Genomic DNA, 18,610 nt, shown 5'->3' with positions numbered 1-18,610 from the left:
AGAATAACCTTATTCAGACAAGAGGTGCCATGTTGTAGAACAGAAGGAAGTGACATGTAGCATCAGAGTTTAGGTTTAAAAATGTTAAATTTCTGAAATAATTTTATACATAGATTTCCACTTATTTTTGGTAATGATAAACATATTACAACAACATTAGGTTTCTAATAACGTTTAAAATCTTCTAAAATGGCAACTCAGTGAAATGTTTAAAACTTCCAGGCTATAAAGACCATTACATTCTTTAGGTGGCTGCCTCCCGACCCAGTGCAACTTGTTCTTTGTAACGAAAGACAAACTCATCAGCCTGCAGCTACTTCTAAGTGAAGTTGAGTACTGTGTTTTTTCAGTATTTAACTTAAAAGATCTCTGGCCAGCAGACTACAATGTTTGTTTTATAATTGCCCGCTGAACTAGGATAGTTTGTTTCCAGATGGTGCCCTTCCTTCAACCTGCACAGTCTCTCCTTGTTCCCAGCTATTCATCTCCCGCTGATCCCACTCCCCGCACCCCTATTTTAAGGCCACAGAGAGGAAATCCTAGGGAGGAGACTCCCACACACCCCCAGTCTCCAGCAATTTTTTGGTGACGTAAGATGTGGGCTGAACTTGAGTCTACTGAGAAAGAGGGAATCACTATTCAAGGGCACTGTATATACAATCTGGGTCAGCTGCAGCTGGTTACAGCGTTTCTCCATGTGGCAGACAGAGCAAAGCCACAACGCTTTCTCTGCTGGATTAAAGACAGCCCACAGACCAGAACTTCCACTCCACTACTTAAAATTACATAGGTGGCTTGTCAAATTCAATTGATTAGTGTGGTAAGAAGAGAAAGAAGTTCCTTATTACAGCCTGGATTCAACGGCCCAAAACAAAGATGCAGTTGCCATTAAAGTCACAGACGAACAAACTCCTACACTGATTTTTAAAAGCAAGAATAAGAGCGGCAAGTTTCTGGCTTTGCTTTATCAACAGATGCAAAAGGTATTTTAATGCTTTTATTTTTACTTAAAAATTCTAATATATGTCAAAATGCATAATTATTTTACATCTGTCATAAAAATTTCAAAATCTCTTATTGAACAAAGAATTTTGGAATACACTAAAATTTATTTAATCTGGAAAAGGTTTTGTTTTTCAACTTTATGTAAAACCTGGTCATTACGTACTTTATGATGATTAATGTGTTATTTTTCAACTTAATAATATTTAGTGACATGCTTTTAGATTAATGCATATAAGCGGGGTTTCAGAAAACAAGTGCTATAGTGACACTAGATAGAAACGTTAACTTAAAGATTTATGTATAAGGTTTATATTTATAGCATAGTGATTAAAAATAAAGGAATACAAACTTAAAAGTTATAAACATTAGTCTTCACATATCTACAGGGTGTGAAGATTTATATGCTGTTAGATATCTTAAACTACAGCTAAAAAACACAGAAGATATAAAATTAACCGAAAGGCTTTGCAACAAACCTCAATTATGGTATAACTAAATGTCAGCAAAAATCCTTGTAATGATTTAAGACAGGTCTATGATATTTCTTGTTAAAAAACTCAAAATTTTAAATATTTTCCCAGGTTTACATGTATCAGTAATTTAACTTGGGTAACAGAAATAAAAACTGTTATAATTGAATTAATTAAAAAAGCAAAGTTATTGATACATAACCCCCCCCTAAAACCTTACAGATTAGGATTGGGGAGAAAAAGAAAATGTGATAACAGTATTATGTAAGTCAGCATTAACAACAGAAAAACCCCAACGATACAGTTACTTAAATACATGATTAAAATATAGAAAACATATGAATTTTATATAGAAGTAATTTTGGTAACCAAAAGCAAGAGTGTTCTTTCAATATTTCATCTGGGGGCTTTAATTGTACTGTGAGAATTATTAATGCCTGGTTACTAATTAGTAAGCTTTAACACCAAAAATACTTGTTTGTTATGATTTGGGGATCCTCCGTCCTTTTAAACGTTCAAGATACTAATTTTAAGTATCTTTAATAAGCAAATAACAATAAAGCTAAGATTTCTCCAACTTTCATGTCCTTTCCTTAAACATTCTTAACTCTAAACACTGGGAAGATCTCTGTGAAATGTGTTTCACAAGAGATTCTGATAAGATTTCCAAGCAATACTGGATTTGAAATACTTGCCATCTTTTCATCGTTTGCTATGAAAAGTGCAGGACCTCATTAAATCTCAATTCTTACAGAAGCCTGAGGGTAGCATTTAATCTAAAACCCAAAGCACACAGACAGCTAGTCTCTTCCTAGAACACAAATACACAATCTAGAAATTCTTTATCTAAGGTATCTTCAATGCTTCCTAAATTCAAGTTCTCTGCCTCATGCTGTTTTCAGGGCATGACACAGGCAGTGAGGTGCCTCTATATGTTTACCAGCTGAAAGGAAGTCAATCCTACTTATTTCTTCTCTCTACTAGCTGACAATGTAGCAACTATGAAGAGGAAAAAAGTACCAATCAAGTTAACACAAAGCATGGAAGACTTTCCCCCAAAAAAACAACCAAGCAAAGACAGATTTAAACTTAAGTATACTGTAACTAATTTATAACATTCTCTTGGGATCTAGGAAAATTTTTACCATACACAGAAAGGTTTTATGAGGTAACACAGATTTATGGATCTTTCACTTTTAAAACTGAACATATGTGGGAAAATATTAAATAAGAGAATGTTTCAGAAAATGTAACAGTAACTGTATTTTTAAAACCAGTTCTTTACCCATGACGTAGCTCAGTCTACTACTTAAAAATTTGGCTCCTTACTCTGTTTTAGATGACAACAAAGTCAGTACACTTTTGTAAGGATACGGGAGTTGTATTTATTTTTAAAAATTTTAATTGCCTCCTTTAAATACAAACTTAGGTCAGATTCTCTTATGGTAGACAGCGACTTTGGTTATGATTTAACTGTACAGGGGCCCATACATAGCCAAGGCAGACAGAATACATCTAAAGGAAGCTATTGCTATTTTAATTTAGATTCGTATTTTCACATCTTTGTTCTTCTGTGAAAAACTGATGTAAAGTCACAACAGTCTTGGATTATATGCTTAGTTGTTCTATAAAAATCTGTGTCTGGTAGGAACTCAAGCTTTTCAAATAGAATACTGTTCATAAAATTCTACTTGTTTTGAAGTTTCACACTACTTTCTAAATTTTCCGTTTTGGTAGCTTATTTCATAGATTATTAAAATGATTTTATGATCTAAGAAATGAGAGGACCTGAGCACTAGGTGAGTAACCGTAGGAGAAATCTGAGGGCTTCTATTTTACTGCCCTCAGTTTGTTTTATTTATTTTTGCCCTCAGTTTTTAAATTAAACCACATCTGAATTTCATAAATTCGTAAATATAACGAGAAATCTTGTACTGGTTTTGGTGTGGGTAACTCTAGGTAGTAAAGTCCTTTTAAAAATAAAATAGAAGACTCTTAAACTCTAAAATGTCAGAAGGCAAAGTATGAAAACAAAAAACTAAAAGTATTCATGGATGTATGCTTTTGGTGAGCAGTCAGCAACAGAAGGCCTTTAATATACATATGAAATATTATTATGCTCACCCTTACTATCTAAACTGTTTTGTAAAAGGACAGTAATCCTCCACACTCCATCCGTTCTTTATTTTCATTACCTTTCTCCCCCTATTTGGTGAAAAGAGACACAAAGTTATGACTCCTCTGTTGTTATGAATGACCAGGATAAAAACCACAGGTCTAGAGAAGTCACAAGAAAATCTGAATCCCACTTGAGTGTTTTAGCTTCTCCATGACTTTATTCCTTTGCAAAATGGTGTAATGCAAATAGTTAACATGTGCCAAGCAAATATAAATATAGGGGATTGTTGTAATGCTGCTGATAGAAAAAGGAGAGAACGTGTTGCCATGTGATGTAGTGGTTAATGAAAAATATGGACCTTGGAGTTTCTGCCTGGGTTCAAATTGTGGCTCCATTTCTTAGGAGCTGTGTGACTCTGGGTGAAGCACGTAACTCTGGGTGCCAGTTTCTTCATCTGAAAATGAAGATCATAATAATCTACCTCCAAGGACTGTAATGAGAAGCAAATGATTTAATCCATGTGAAGGGCTTTAAACCATGCCTGGCATTTAGCAGGCATGCAGTGAGTAGGATGGCGTTGTAATTATCGCTAGCAGGCATAAACAACCTGGGCCCTAGCTTCTCCAATAAGTGACACCTGGTGGAAAACAAGTAGAAAAGCTCTGTTTTAGTGTATCCACTGCCATCCTTCAAAAAGAGCAGATAGGAATGCAGTTTACAGGAGAAGGTGGGCTACACACAGTAGGTGCTGATGAACCTGATGGAGGGACACGTTCTCTCTGCTGCTCCTCTTTAGGGAGGTAGCTACCGAGAAAGGGAGAGGCTTCGGTTCTTGGAACTAAACTGGTTCTAATGAAAGTTTCCACAGAAACTATAGCATAGAGGACAAGTATTTCTCATCTGCCACAGCAAAAACGACACATCCCAAGCAAGCACACGTCTAGTGTGTGTGCCACTGCCATAAACACTCACTGAAGAGCCAGGGAACCTGAATTCTTGACCTGGCTCCAACATCACCTGCTTGTGTGGCCCAGGCCTTCACCATGCACTCGGGCCCAAAGAGGTTCTTGATTGAAGTGGTCTCTGAGGCACTTCCCAACTTTAACAACCACACTCAATTACAGGTAGTTCCTTTCTTTGGTAATGGTCATAGAAAGGTAACATTTTACTAAAATACAGTTCAGCAGAATGAACCTGCTGCAAGGGTCCTCAAACTTTTTAAACAGGGGGCCAGTTCACTGTCCCTCAGACCGTTGGAGGGCCGGACTATAGTTTAAAAAAAACTATGAACAAATTCCTATGCACACTGCACATATCTTATTTTGAAGTAAAAAAACAAAGCGGCAAAAACACCCGTATGTGGCCCACGGGCCGTAGTTTGAGGACGCCTGGCTTAGAGCATATATAATATTATGGTTGAGAAACATGATTACCCACAATAATGACTGTACACATGCTATTATTCTTAAACTTGTCCCCAATCCCAAAAGGACATGCTATAAAACAACAACAACAACAACAATAACGAAACACCGATGCTAAAACTTTCCCATTTTAGATTTACCTAAAAATGTTTCTTGAATTTGGTAGTTTATAAAGGTATTCATCCAGAGGGCTAATTTGATTGAAAGTGCACAGGATAAATAGAAAACACCGACTAATAGTCACCTAGTAACTTTAACACTAGTTAGGGAACACTGTTTTAATTAATGCCTTACAGACACTGTGTGCTGTTTTAAGAGTTTCCAGGTAGTGAGCGAGCTTTTTATTTTATTTATTTGATTTTTTTATATTTTATTGATTTTTTACAGAGAGGAAGAGAGAGGGATAGAGAGTTAGAAACATTGATGAGAGAGAAACATCGATCAGCTGCCTCCTGCACACCCCCTACTGGGGATGTGACCGCAACCAAGGTATATGCCCTTGACCGGAATCGAACCTGGGACCCTTGAGTCCGCAGGCCGACGCTCTATCCACTGAGCCAAACCGGTTTCGGCGAGCGAGCTTTTTAAAAGCCAGAAAAGTCTCTGCGTAGGTGCCTCTGCCCACAGTGGGCACACACTGAGCTGGGAACAGAAAGCAGGAAGGTGGCACTTGGAAAGGTAGTCTGAAACCTAATTTTTAAACAAATGCAAAGGTGCTGTGATACTGAACTTGAGAAATTAATAACTTTAATTCTGGTCCAATTTGTTAATAGATATTCAGTCTTCCCCTTAGATACTTTTTTACATCACTGACTTTAAAAGTAGATTACTATTCATTGCTCTTACTTCTTCCCTTCATTGGTTTGTTTTTTAGAAGACGTTACACAAGCTCATTTCAAAATGAAGGCTTTTATCTGGACCCTAATTGTGCTCCTCTTCCTAGTAATGGGCACCGAACACTGTAGAGGAGAATTCAAAATTAAAAAAATAACCCAGAGGAGATATCCTCGTGCCACAGACAGTAAAGAGGAGGTAAAGAAATGTGCGTACACGTTCCTGGTACCTGAACAGAAAATAACAGGGCCGATTTGTGTCAATACCAAAGGGCAAGACGCAAGCACCATTAAAGACATGATCACCAGGATGGACCTGGAGAACCTGAAGGACGTGCTGTCCAAGCAGAAGCGGGAGATAGACGTCCTGCAGCTGGTGGTGGATGTGGATGGAAACATTGTGAATGAAGTCAAGCTGCTGAGAAAAGAGAGCCGGAACATGAACTCGCGAGTTACCCAACTCTACATGCAGCTATTACACGAGATTATCCGGAAGAGGGATAACTCACTTGAACTTTCCCAGTTGGAAAATAAAATCCTCAACATCACCACAGAAATGTTGAGGATGGCAACAAGGTACAGGGAGCTAGAGGTGAAATATGCTTCCTTGACTGACCTTGTCAATAATCAGTCTGTGATGATCACTTTGTTGGAAGAACAGTGCTTGAGGATCTTTTCCCGACAAGAACCCCATGTGTCTCCTCCTCTTGTCCAGGTAGTGCCACGACACATTCCTAGCAGTTATCAGTACACTCCTGGGCTACTGGCAGGTAACGAGATACAGAGGGATCCAGGTGACCCCAGAGATTTAATGCCACCACCTGATCTGCCAACTTCTCCCACCAAAAGCCCTTTCAAGATACCACCAGTAACTTTCATCAATGAAGGTGAGTTACCACTTACTGTTAAAAATGGAAGTACGGGGTTAATATGTTTTATAGTTGAGAAAACAATCCTCATTTTGGTGAAGTAACTATACATAATATTAAAATTTCTATTTTTGTTTTCTACTAAGAATTGAAAAATAGATCTCTCAGCTCTAAGACTATAAATAAGTTTTCACTAGCAAAAAAAACCCTAAACTCAAAACCTAGAATTCATCCTAAGATCTCTACCTCTCTTCCTTAATTTCATTCTTTCCTTCACTCAGTATCAGTCACTGATCTAGGTGCAAAAATAAACCATTCATCTTTGTTTCAGTTTAGTAAGCTCATTACTAATTCATTTGTATTCAGAGTCAGAACTCTAGTTTTGATCCAAACTATTTATGGGAGTCTAGAGGATAGGAACTTCCTCAATTATTAGCTGTGTGGCCTTGGGCGGAGAATTGCTCCATACCTCAGTTTCTTCATCTTTAAAATGGAGATAACAGTGCCTGGAACTCAGATGTTATAATAGCCTGTCAACTAGCCTCCATAACTCCGTTTTATCTCTCCATGAAAATATATTCTACATGCCAAGAAAATCCATCTTCTTTAACCACCACTTTGATCACATCACACTTCTGCTTATATGTTCCCTGACTGCAAACTGAAAAAGTCCAATTTGTTTAGCCGGGTAAGACTAATATCCTCAAAAGATCCATCCTACTTCTTTAGCTTTCCTTCTATTGATTTCCTTTACAAAAACCACCCGCTTCAATAAAATGGATCAAGTCATTGTCTTCTTACTATTCAAATCATAAGGCCCAGACTAAAAGAAGGAAAATAAAAGTAGCTACTCCTCCTTGAAGCCCCTGTTGACTCCCATAGGCTTGAAGTGATTGCCTCCCTCCATGAATGTCTCTTCTCTCTGTAAAACATTTCTCATATTAGCTCTTGAATTATCAGTTATCTTTATATATACACACAGGACCTATACACATATAAAAAGATGCCTTCCTACTATAAGCTCCTTCTTGATAGATGGGTATTGTGTCTCATTTGCAGATGCTAAATAGATGCTGATTGATTTAATATTACATTTTTATACAGCTTCTTCAAGTTGTGTCATTTCAAAAACCTTCAAGAAAGTACTTTATGCATTCTATATACTGGATTCATTCAGTAACAATAGGCTAGAGTACCATTAAATTGTGTAAATGCTGATCATTATTAATATCTTCACCACCTTTGTTTTCCAAAGGAAAGATATGTAAAAAATGATCCACTGGGTGTAGAAAGAAAAAAATATTTATTTTGTATATTCTTTTAAAAATGTATATATTTTTGTAAGCTTTTAATGTACACAAAATCAGTATAGTAGTTTGTACATATGATTTATGAATAAACATAATTGAAGCGTGTGGATTTTAATAAGCTGGTGGGTGTACAGTTATGTACACATGGAGACAACCGTCATGGAGTATTTTCTGTGGGTGCTGAATGTTAAGTGGATGGTATCACCAATTCTAGAAGAAATGAATACTCACATATTCATATGCTGACACACTAAACAATACTTATCTGAAATGAGGTATCAGTTCTAGGTTTTATTATACATTGAGCTGCAGTCCAAGAAAAATCTAATATTACAGAATTACATTCCATGCTAGGAATTCAGCATATTAAAAGTCCTATTAAACAAGACTTTTGCTTTAATGAAACAATGGTATATATCCCTACTAAACCAATACTTAATGTAAAAGTTAAGAACAGGCATTAACTTTTTCTGTTATTATTTGTTGTTATAAGCAAACATTAAGTTTTTAGTTATTTTATTCTATAAATGTCGGTCTCTGAAATCCAAGGACATATTAATTACACCATAAGAATGTTCAATAGTACACTAATGAATATATAAGAAAGTGCGCAGAATTGAGAAAATGTGTTTTCTTTGTTATTGACCTTAGGTAAGTCACTTTGCCTGTCTCTGTTTTCTCATTTGTACAATGAGCATTGGTTGGACTGGATGATTCTAACACCCTTTCTAGTTCTAATATTCTGTGATTCTTATCAACTATAACTTATTACAAGAAACAAGAAACTAGTTATTTTCTTTTCTTAATAATGTGCTAAACTCTCATAATATCCTATGACTGGAACATATGTCTAAGCTGTTTGGGTACTTGCACAAAGAGTGCAAAGATGGGGGGCTATTGTAATTACATATGCTTCGAACACCAAGAAGCTCAGATTACTGGTCTCTACATGTAGGTTGTACATTATCATTCTAAAGTCTTTAAATACATCATTTTTATGTATTCTTTAAAATGTGTCTTAGCCAGTCACAAAAGTCAAATACGTATAATTTTATTTTTTTGAGGTAACTACAAGAGTCAAATTCATATAAGGACAAAAGGAAGAATGGGAGTTGCCAGGAGCTGGAGTGAGGGAGGGAATGGGGAGTTGTAGAATGAGGTACAGAATTTTCAGTTTTGCAAGCTAAAGAGAGTCTGGAGATTGGTTGCACAATAATGAGAATGTACTAATGCCACTGAACTGCACACTTACAAATGGTTAAGTTGGTAAATGTCATGTTATCTATATCTTACCATCATTTTTTTAAAAAGGTGTTTTAATGACAGTTAGTTTTATATTTTCTTTTAAAATGGTCTTTAAAAAATGACAAACTTATTATGAACTTACAGCCAGTAATGGCATGATTTTGTTAGTTCAACATAAATTATCTCCAGGAACACTACCTTCCCTCTACCGTAAAAACACAATGTTTGGGAATGACTACACACTGGGCAAATTGGCGTCAATAAAACTCTTAGCAGTCAACGTTATTCGGTGGCTGCACTTTAGGTCAGTCTTTTATAGAAGAAAACATCACTCTTTCACAAATGGTAAGTTCATTCCTTACAGGTAAAGGGAGTTGAGAGCTTCTCTACAGTGTGGTAGAGCATAGACCTAAATGTCAGGAACCTTGGATTCGGGCAAGGCTTTTCTGAGACCTGGCTGCCTGTTTTGTAAAAGATATTGTTGTAATGATTAAATGCGGTGAATCGTGAAAAAAATGATTTGTGTGTGGTCTGACCATCACTGATGATTAACTTTTGTGTATGCACTTCTCTGTATTTGCTTTGCCTTGACATGTAAAGGGACATAAAAGAGAACTTAAAGTTAAACTTGAAAAAAATCATTAGAAACTAAAAATATGCTTTTAAGTGCATAATAAGTTAATTTTCAATGATTTAAAATGTTTCCTATTTATAAATTTTAAAGATGCAATTGGTTTTAGTGGAATACTTATATTAACAGTTAAAACAAACAAACAAAAAAAAAAACTAAAGAAGACTGGTGAATAAGCAAAGGACCCATTAGAATATAATTCTATTAACTAGTTATGAAAAACAATAGGTAAGTTCTTTAATAATTTCAAAAATAAAAGCTCAGGTTGGTAACTGCATTTTGAATTTAAAGATTAATAAAGTAATTAATATTATTACAAAAAAGAATCTCTTACTTTAGAAAGTATCTGCCTCAAACTTCCCATTCCAGAAATGCTGTCAAATACACGTACCTTATACTTAACTCAAAATGACAAACCCAATTAGAGAGTTTACCTTTCAAAAGATTTTACTTGCTGACCAATTATCTGAAAGCTCTAAATTGGTGGGTGTTGGGTTTTTTTGTCCTGCTTCTCTTATCACAAAGAGAACAATATTTGGACAGAGTAAGAAAATAAATGAGAAATTTAAAAATAAAAAGGGCAGGATTCTCCTTTTAACTTAGGTAATTAGTTTGTAGAAAAAGGGCAGGTATGTTAAAGATGATTCCTAGCACAAGTGTTACTCAAAGTATGACATCTTTTTTTTTTTTTAATGTTTACCTGAGGATACGTTTCCACTCATTTTAGAGGGAGAGGAAGGGAGAGGAAACATCAATCAGCTGCTTCCGGTACACAGCCAGTCTGGAGATGGAACCCGAGACCTTCCACTGTATGGGATGATGCACCAACCCACTGAGCCACCCGGCCAGGGCTGAAATCTTTTATTTAATTCACTGCTTTGTTCAAAATATGGGTTCTTTATGAGATATGCCCACTGGAAAATTACAGGTCAATATTTTTCTTTCTATGAATCAGATCTATTAACTGGAATTTGTTAGCTCTGTACAAACTTTAATCATCAAAAAAACTGAGCAAGAAAGAGACTGGTCCTTCAAATTCCATGCACAGAATTCCAGTTTCTTGACTAGAGAAGAATCAAGGTGTGTGTCATGGAAGACGAAGAATATCACACGATTATTCAATACAAGAAACGGGTTAATAAAATTCCTATTTTAAAGCAAAGGTACTTCTATACCCATTGAACCACTATGAACAAATTCCTAAATCATGTCAATTAATTTCTGATAATATTCAAATGAACAAGTTATATTTGATCTCTCAAAAAGAAAACTGGTCCTTTTCTACTAGTCATTTAAGAATTCCCATTAAGCAATGTTTTTTACAGTACAGAGAAAGTAAAACATGTATTATAAGAATGATTTATTCTAGAGCAGAAAGTAAATGAGATATGTAAGTAATAATGAGAAAATATTTCTGCCAAGATCAACAGTACACACTGGCTAAGACAGATTAATGGTTTATTTAAAAAATAAATATAAACAAATACTAAATTCTTATATTTACTATCTTTACTGATGAGAAAAAAAGGTAACAATAAGCACTACTTTTATTAATTTTATCCACATATACTGAAGAAGAATTTCAACTTAATTTTCCTGAGCCTTTATATCAACTAAGTCTAACAGGCATCCACCTTGTAAATATGAAGCCCACTAAAAAAATGTGGGTTGAAAATTAAAGTTGAAGATCATTTTAAATTTGCATAAATCGAACCCAGAATTCTTTCATTTGTTTAAATATCCAAGGGCATATTAAGTAGCAGAAAGAAAAAGGTATTTTATAAATATTCTGTCAACATTCAAAACCTTGGTGTTCCTAAATATTTTATAGCATTGCCCTAGCTGCTTTGGCTCAGTGAACAGAGCATTGGCCTGTGGACTGAAGGGTCCTAGGTTCGATTCCGGTCAAGGGTATGTACTTCGGTTGCAGGCTTGATCCCCTGCCCTGGTCGGGGCGTATGCAGGAAGCAACCAACGGATATGTCTCTCTCTCACATCAATGTTTCTCTCTCTATCTCTCCCCCTCCCTTTCACTTCTCTGAAAATCAATGGAAAAATGTCCTTAGGTGAGGATTAACAACAAAAAATAATAATAAAATAAATATTTTACAGCATTTTAAATAAACTCATGAAAGTCTAAGTCATGAATATATACTTAAATATAAACTGTCCAAGTTATACTCCAATGAGTGCATAGTAAATATTTACAAAGATTATATTTATGAACTAAACAATACAAAGGTGACAGAGAATAAGCGAATTTCTGAAATGAGAGGTATGTGTATTGCAAAATCACTTCATGCATACATTAATTACAACACTAATAGGTTTTAAAACAAGATATCCTGACTACTCTGAAAGTGACAACTTAGAAAACTCTGGCTAACTTTGGAAATATCCACGATGACTACTTTTAAACCGAGGAAAGCAGTTTCAGCTCCAGTGTCTACCTCACGAGTTCTCAGTGGCACCCTCATTCACACTAGGCATGCTGAACTCGGAACTCCTCTGTAACACGGATCCCTCCTCTGCCTCCGCCTCAGCACATGACTCATGTGTGGCCTTGATCAGACTTGCTACCTCCGCCAGGCTAACTACTAACCCATCTTTGAAACTCAGCTCCGATATAGGTGGACTGATCTCTTCCCTAAAAATCTGGGTGAGCTATTTCTTAGCCAGTGTTCCCATGTGCACAACCTGGATGTATAACTCCATCAAAGCATTTGTCATGCTGTAGCGAAATTCTCTCTTTACTTGCCACTTCCCCACTTTCCCACTTTACTCTATGGCTGCTTCTTTACCGCTTGAGCCTAAAACAGTTTCTAGCCTATAGCAGAAGCAGCAAAGACATTTCTGGAAAAATGCAGAACTGAGGAAACCACTGTGGCTTTTTTTCATTTAGTTCAACAAATATTTGAGTGCCTAAGTGGGTTTAAACTGCTGATATACAACCAAAAGATACAGTTCTTGCCCATGGGAAGTTCCATGAATATATAAATGAACATATTACCATGCGTTACATAAAATAATCTAAGAATGGACTTGGAAATCATACTTCACTTTTCCTTCCATTTCATTCCCACATATGAAATTTAAATTCTCTAAAGTTTATACTGTCTGAAATACAACTTCTCTACCTTTCTCTGACTTGACTACAATGCATGTTTCTGTAATGTGAAGCAGCTCATATGTGACTAGCAAAAGAGAATAATATCAGTAAAACAAAGGGGTCATTTTGATTCATATGGGATTTTCCCAAGCATTTCATCAGTTTTATGCCACAAGTTAACTGCAACGGATTACAAAGTATGCTAACAGCTAACACTGGCTGCTATTTTCAGTGCATGATTTTGCAGAACATGGGTTTTTCAGAAATACAATATTTTGCTACAGTAGAAATGACTGTGTGTTCATCTTTGAACAGCCACATTAAATCTATAAATGAAATAAGCATATATTCATTAAATTATTAAATACTTGTATTATTAAATAAGCTATGACTATGTGTCAAGATTAAAAAGGAAAAGGGGAGAGAACTAACAGTTACTGATAATGACTACTTTAAGTGTTGCATCAAAGGGCTCTGAATAGCCCTGGCCAGTTTTTCTCAGTGGCTAGATCCAAAAATGTGGATATCACAAGTTCACGAGTCAGACATTCAACAAATGATTTTACAAAATACTTTGTTATCTGAGAAGACATGAAGAACTTATTAGTGAGTTAAACAATGAGACAGTCCATAAAACTCTAAAATGTAACAGCAGGTCAGAGCATGGTCTCTGGGATTAGAAAGAAATAGTTTTAAGTCCAGGGTTTACTACCTTATTCGATATGGGACCTCAGTCTATAGTTAACTGTCTCATCTATAGAACATCTGTAAACTATCACAGGGTCAATGTGTAGATTCAATTTAAAAATTACTATTAGTCATAAAATTGATACAACTCTTTAGAAAGGCACACTGCCAACATTCCTGAAATGTATTCTCATGGACTATTTGTTGCACGGGGGGGGGGGGAAAGTTAGAAGACTTTACAAGTTTGGGAAACTATGGTTTATTTCAGGGCTTTTCAGTCTTTAAGATGTGAATGTACAGTCTGAGTTTCCAAAATGCTAACAGAACATTCAGCAATTCTAAAACTCATCATGGCATGATGTTGTTAGTATTTCAAAGAACTAGTGTATTCCACTGAAATCAAATTTTAAAAACGGTAAATTGGGCACTATGGAGAACTGTAAAAGTTTCACACTCTCCTGATCCAGATCAATCCCACAAAGTTTTTATAAGAAAATATGAAAAAATGAAACCTAAGAAGACACTGTGTAGTGTCATTTCTAACCGCAAAAATCAGATAAAACCTCAATGTCCAATGTCAGTGGAATAAATAACATGTCAACATCGTAAGTGCTAGAATGCAGACTATGGAAATGCTTGTTAAAATAAAAAGACAGAATCCAACTTTCTATATGTGTTATGATGGTAACAGTATAAAAACGTGTGTATATGTACAAAGGCTTGCAAGCACAGTGGAAAATGACACAAGTTCATATTCCGGACAGTGGGGCTGTGCTAATCCTTTTATTTAGCCTTTAACTTTTATAGCATTGTGTACACAATAGACAAAAAGTGGTTTCTGTAAAGAAAGATACAAAGGTAAGGCTCCTGATTAAAAACTATTTTAATATGGCTGTTTTCTTATTAAGTTTCCAGCCAATCAATAATATTTCAATTACAGGACCATTCAAAGATTGCCAGCATGCAAAAGAGGCTGGCTACTCAGTCAGTGGAATTTATATGATTAAACCTGAAAACAGCAATGGACCAATGCAGTTATGGTGTGAGAACAGTTTGGACCCTGGGGGTTGGACTGTTATTCAGAAGAGGACAGATGGCTCTGTCAACTTCTTCAGAAACTGGGACAATTATAAGGTAAGTCAGTGAATCAGACAAGAGAACAGTAGCCATTCTATAAATTAGACACACAGGTAAAAAAATAACTATCCATGTTTTTCGTTAGTGGCGTTTGTCAAAAAATATGGTTCTCATCTCTAGTTTTAAAGTAAAAATTAAAATATAAAAAGGAAACTGAAGATGCATTTTAAAATGACCCCTTTCCATCTGGATGACTCATACATGTAAGTAGTTCTTTGCAAAGACTTCTCCTAATTCCATTTTCTAAGGCAATAACTGCTTGTTTACAACCACATCTATACCCATCAAATATATTTAAACAATAATATAAAATATAGGACTTTAAAAAAATTACCCCTTTTCTAGGACTAATTACCAATGATAACGATGCTAATGTTTTGTTTTGTTTTTAATGAGTGGTATATATTTTCCGTTTAAGGATGGCAGATGGTAGAAACTATATTTTCTAGATGGTTAATAATTCAGTCAAAACTGTGAAATAACATGATTATTCACTCTTAGGTGATATTTTACTGGCAGCTAAACATGAGACATTAATATATCCATATCCGAAGTGTAAATTTCTAAACAAGTACTAACTAGAGAAAAGGAATTCTGCAGCACAACCTCCTTGAAAATAGGTTTAGTGTTAAGAGAAGGTTTACTGAACTTACATTCTGCTGCACACACGCAATGGCAAGTGCTTACTGAAATGGGACAGTTATTTTTTCAAACATTAATCTACAATTTTCCAAAGGGAGAACTTTGAAGATTACTATTTTATCTTCTTATATTTACTAACTTTACTTATAATTGAGCTAAAGAAGATAATTTGTCCTAAGAGATACTCTCACTTTTATAGAATGATCATAATGCTAGATATGCTTTTTGTTTGACTATGGTGGGGACAGTATATACTTTTAGGAAAAAATGAGCTCTTTGTATAATGAGAGCTATCAGGAACCCTATTCAAGGATCTGGGTAGTTCATTAATGTTTCTAGCAGCTATGAGTCACTTTTATTCTCTTTTGCCTTTGTCTTATTTGTAGGGTTTAAAACTAGTTGTGCAAATAAATACTACTGACAAGTTAAGAGAAAGCAAAACAAAACTAAGTGACTATGTGGGGGCTCATAAAGATCGGGTGACCTACTAAAATGGAATTTCACATTACCACTTAAATGGCCAATATCATTATGCTCAAATGTTGAAAACTTATCTATTAAAACATGTACTATCTCTACAGTTATTTATGTACTCATGCTTTTTTTTAATTTACAGAAAGGGTTTGGAAACATTGACGGAGAATACTGGCTTGGATTGGAAAATATTTATATGCTTAGCAACCAAGATAATTACAAGTTGCTGATTGAATTAGAAGACTGGAGTGATAAAAAAGTCTATGCAGAATACAGCAGCTTTCGCCTGGAACCTGAAAGTGAATTCTACAGACTGCGCCTGGGGACTTACCAGGGAAATGCAGGGGACTCTATGATGTGGCACAATGGTAAACAATTCACCACACTGGACAGAGATAAAGATATGTATGCAGGTGGGTAGGAAAAAAGCTGATGTGCATTCTTTGTAGGATCACCACTTTCTGTGCATGAAATAGAACCTGTTAGTAAAGTGTATACCACTAAAAATCTTTCTAGAAAGGTCAGTGGAATTTTGGATTCAGTCAAAAGGAATATAATCTGGAAAGGAATAGCTTTAGGATCTCTTCTACAACTGCAAGGCAGCGATTTTCAACTTTTTTCATCTCATGGCACACATAAATGAATTACTAGAATTCTATGGCACACCAAAAAATATATACCTTTTGCCGATCCGACAAAAAATAGGGATAATTTTGATTCATTCACACCGGACAGCTGTTGTTGTATTGGCTGTTGTCATTTTGTTATTTGACAATCTAAGGGAAAAGAGGTCAGTGCCCCTGACTAAAGAATCAGGTACTGCGTTTTTTTAAAATTCTTGCAGCAACCGGTTGAAAATCGCTGCTGTAAGGCAATCTCAATGCATGACCTCTGTGAAGAAGGTTCTGTTGGTCTCAGTTGGAGGGATGGGAAATGGAAAACAAAACAAAAAGGCATTCATCTTGAAATAAAACTGCCAACTGCCTAACATTCATAACAGACACTAACTGGACACTCCCATGTGCCAGCTGGTGCTGAGGACACAGCAGTGAATGAAGTTCCTGCCCTTTGGAGCTTGCTCCAGAGGGAGACAAATGCCTTGTCAGACGGTGACAAGTCCTCTAAGAAAGAGGAAACTCAGTAAGGGAACAGAGAGGGCTGGGCAGCAGGGCTGGGGTGGGTGCTCTTTTCTGTGAGAAGGCATTTTCTGAATAGAGAGCTATAGGGAGTGAAGGAAGAAGCCACTTGGGTATGTGGGGAAAGGCATTTCTTAGCAAAGGGGAACAGCAAACGATTATGACATGTAAAAAAGGAACAAAAACGAGCTTTATTCAGAGGGGAAATTAATATTCTTCTTAGAATCAATTAGGCCACTCACATAAGATAACTTTTAATTTAATTTTCATATACTTTTTGCCTCCTTAACCCAGGTTTGGGGGGAGATATCACCCCCCAAAATTGATCTATATTTCTGTTCAGCTGTATCCTGGCAAACAGCCTTTTTTCACATAGGCAAGAGAGGAAAAAAGGATGAGTGAAATAACTGTAACATATGCCTTTTTTATAGAAACCCATTTAATTGACAGTCATGATGTTTTATATTATTTTTGAGAATTTAATTTCCCCCAAAGTTTACTCTCTTTAGCAACTTCCTATCTTCCCTTCCAATTTCTCTCTTACATGCAAACAATACTTGCATTTTATTTACGCTGCTACTTGCAAAATTAAATCACTTAAAAAACAACAACAACAAAACAAATCCTAAGCAAGCAAAGGGCAAGATAAGAAAGTTCCAGTGATGTTTCATGTACTTAGTATTTAACAGTAACAGAGTAAATGAAGAAACAAAATTATGAAGATAAAGGCTAACAGAAATCAGTAAGGAAAACGTACTGTTCCACAGATAGAGTTAGGTTTTGGGTGGTGTGCAGAGTACCACACTTAGAAGAAACTTACTCTGATAACTCTATTTTTCCCTCAAAGGAAACTGTGCACACTTTCATAAAGGAGGCTGGTGGTACAACGCCTGTGCGCATTCTAACCTGAACGGAGTGTGGTACCGAGGAGGCCACTACAGAAGCAAGTACCAAGATGGAATCTTTTGGGCCGAATACCGAGGCGGGTCATACTCCTTGAGAGCAGTTCAGATGATGATCAAGCCTATTGACTAAAGGGAGACCGTCTACAACTTAAATAGAACTCTGTATTTTTCAGTCCCTGAAAATGTAAATTTTACATGTATATTACTTTGCACAATCCATTTCTACAGATATAATTTTTTGAACAAATTTTACCGTACCTATAAAAGAGAATTTATGAATATGGTTTCATTTTCCCTCAATATACAGGAGAATATTATTAGTTGCCATAATCTTAGTTACTTTAAAAATTACAATGACTAAACATGGGCAAAGCTTGTTTTTTACAATGTAAATATTTGCCATAAAGTAAAACAAACCTCAGCTTTACTTTAAATCAAAATTGAATACATGTTCGACACCTTTACCAATTTATTTTAAAACTTTATGAGATTTTTCTTACTTCCTATGAAAAATTATTTTTAAAGATTTCAGTCAAGTCATACATTTTATTTATAAAAAATAGACAGGAAATTAGAGAAAACTCTAGTTTTGCCAATAAAAATATGTTTTGCAT

The 18,610-nt window shown here is 35.6% G+C and overlaps 2 protein-coding genes across 7 annotated transcripts in view; one reads left to right on the top strand and one right to left on the bottom strand.

Annotated features, from left to right (window-relative positions):
• RALGPS2 (Ral GEF with PH domain and SH3 binding motif 2) overlaps positions 1–18,610 on the bottom strand; it is a 133,205-nt gene that overhangs the window by 34,691 nt on the left and 79,904 nt on the right. The window lies entirely within an intron of this gene.
• Positions 455–18,533, top strand: ANGPTL1 (angiopoietin like 1). The gene is made up of 5 exons (XM_079760826.1): positions 455–983; positions 5,893–6,738; positions 14,643–14,836; positions 16,098–16,368; positions 17,939–18,533. The coding sequence occupies exons 2-5, from the start codon at positions 5,919–5,921 to the stop codon at positions 18,124–18,126; spliced, it is 1,473 nt and encodes a 490-aa protein (XP_079616952.1). The 5' UTR covers positions 455–983; positions 5,893–5,918; the 3' UTR covers positions 18,127–18,533.

Source organism: Cnephaeus nilssonii, assembly GCF_951640355.1.
Source record: "Cnephaeus nilssonii genome assembly, chromosome: 21".
Lineage (NCBI taxonomy): Eukaryota > Metazoa > Chordata > Mammalia > Chiroptera > Vespertilionidae > Cnephaeus > Cnephaeus nilssonii.
This window is presented reverse-complemented; position numbering and strand designations above follow the sequence as displayed.

Bases quoted from the DNA above. Each gene is read 5' to 3' on its own strand.
- ANGPTL1 (XM_079760826.1), top strand. From the start codon at position 5,919: ATGAAGGCTTTTATCTGGACCCTAATTGTGCTCCTCTTCCTAGTAATG. The intron at 6,739-14,642 runs GTGAGTTACCAC...TTTCAATTACAG, and splicing joins AGTAACTTTCATCAATGAAG to GACCATTCAAAGATTGCCAG. The intron at 16,369-17,938 runs GTGGGTAGGAAA...TTTCCCTCAAAG, and splicing joins AGATAAAGATATGTATGCAG to GAAACTGTGCACACTTTCAT.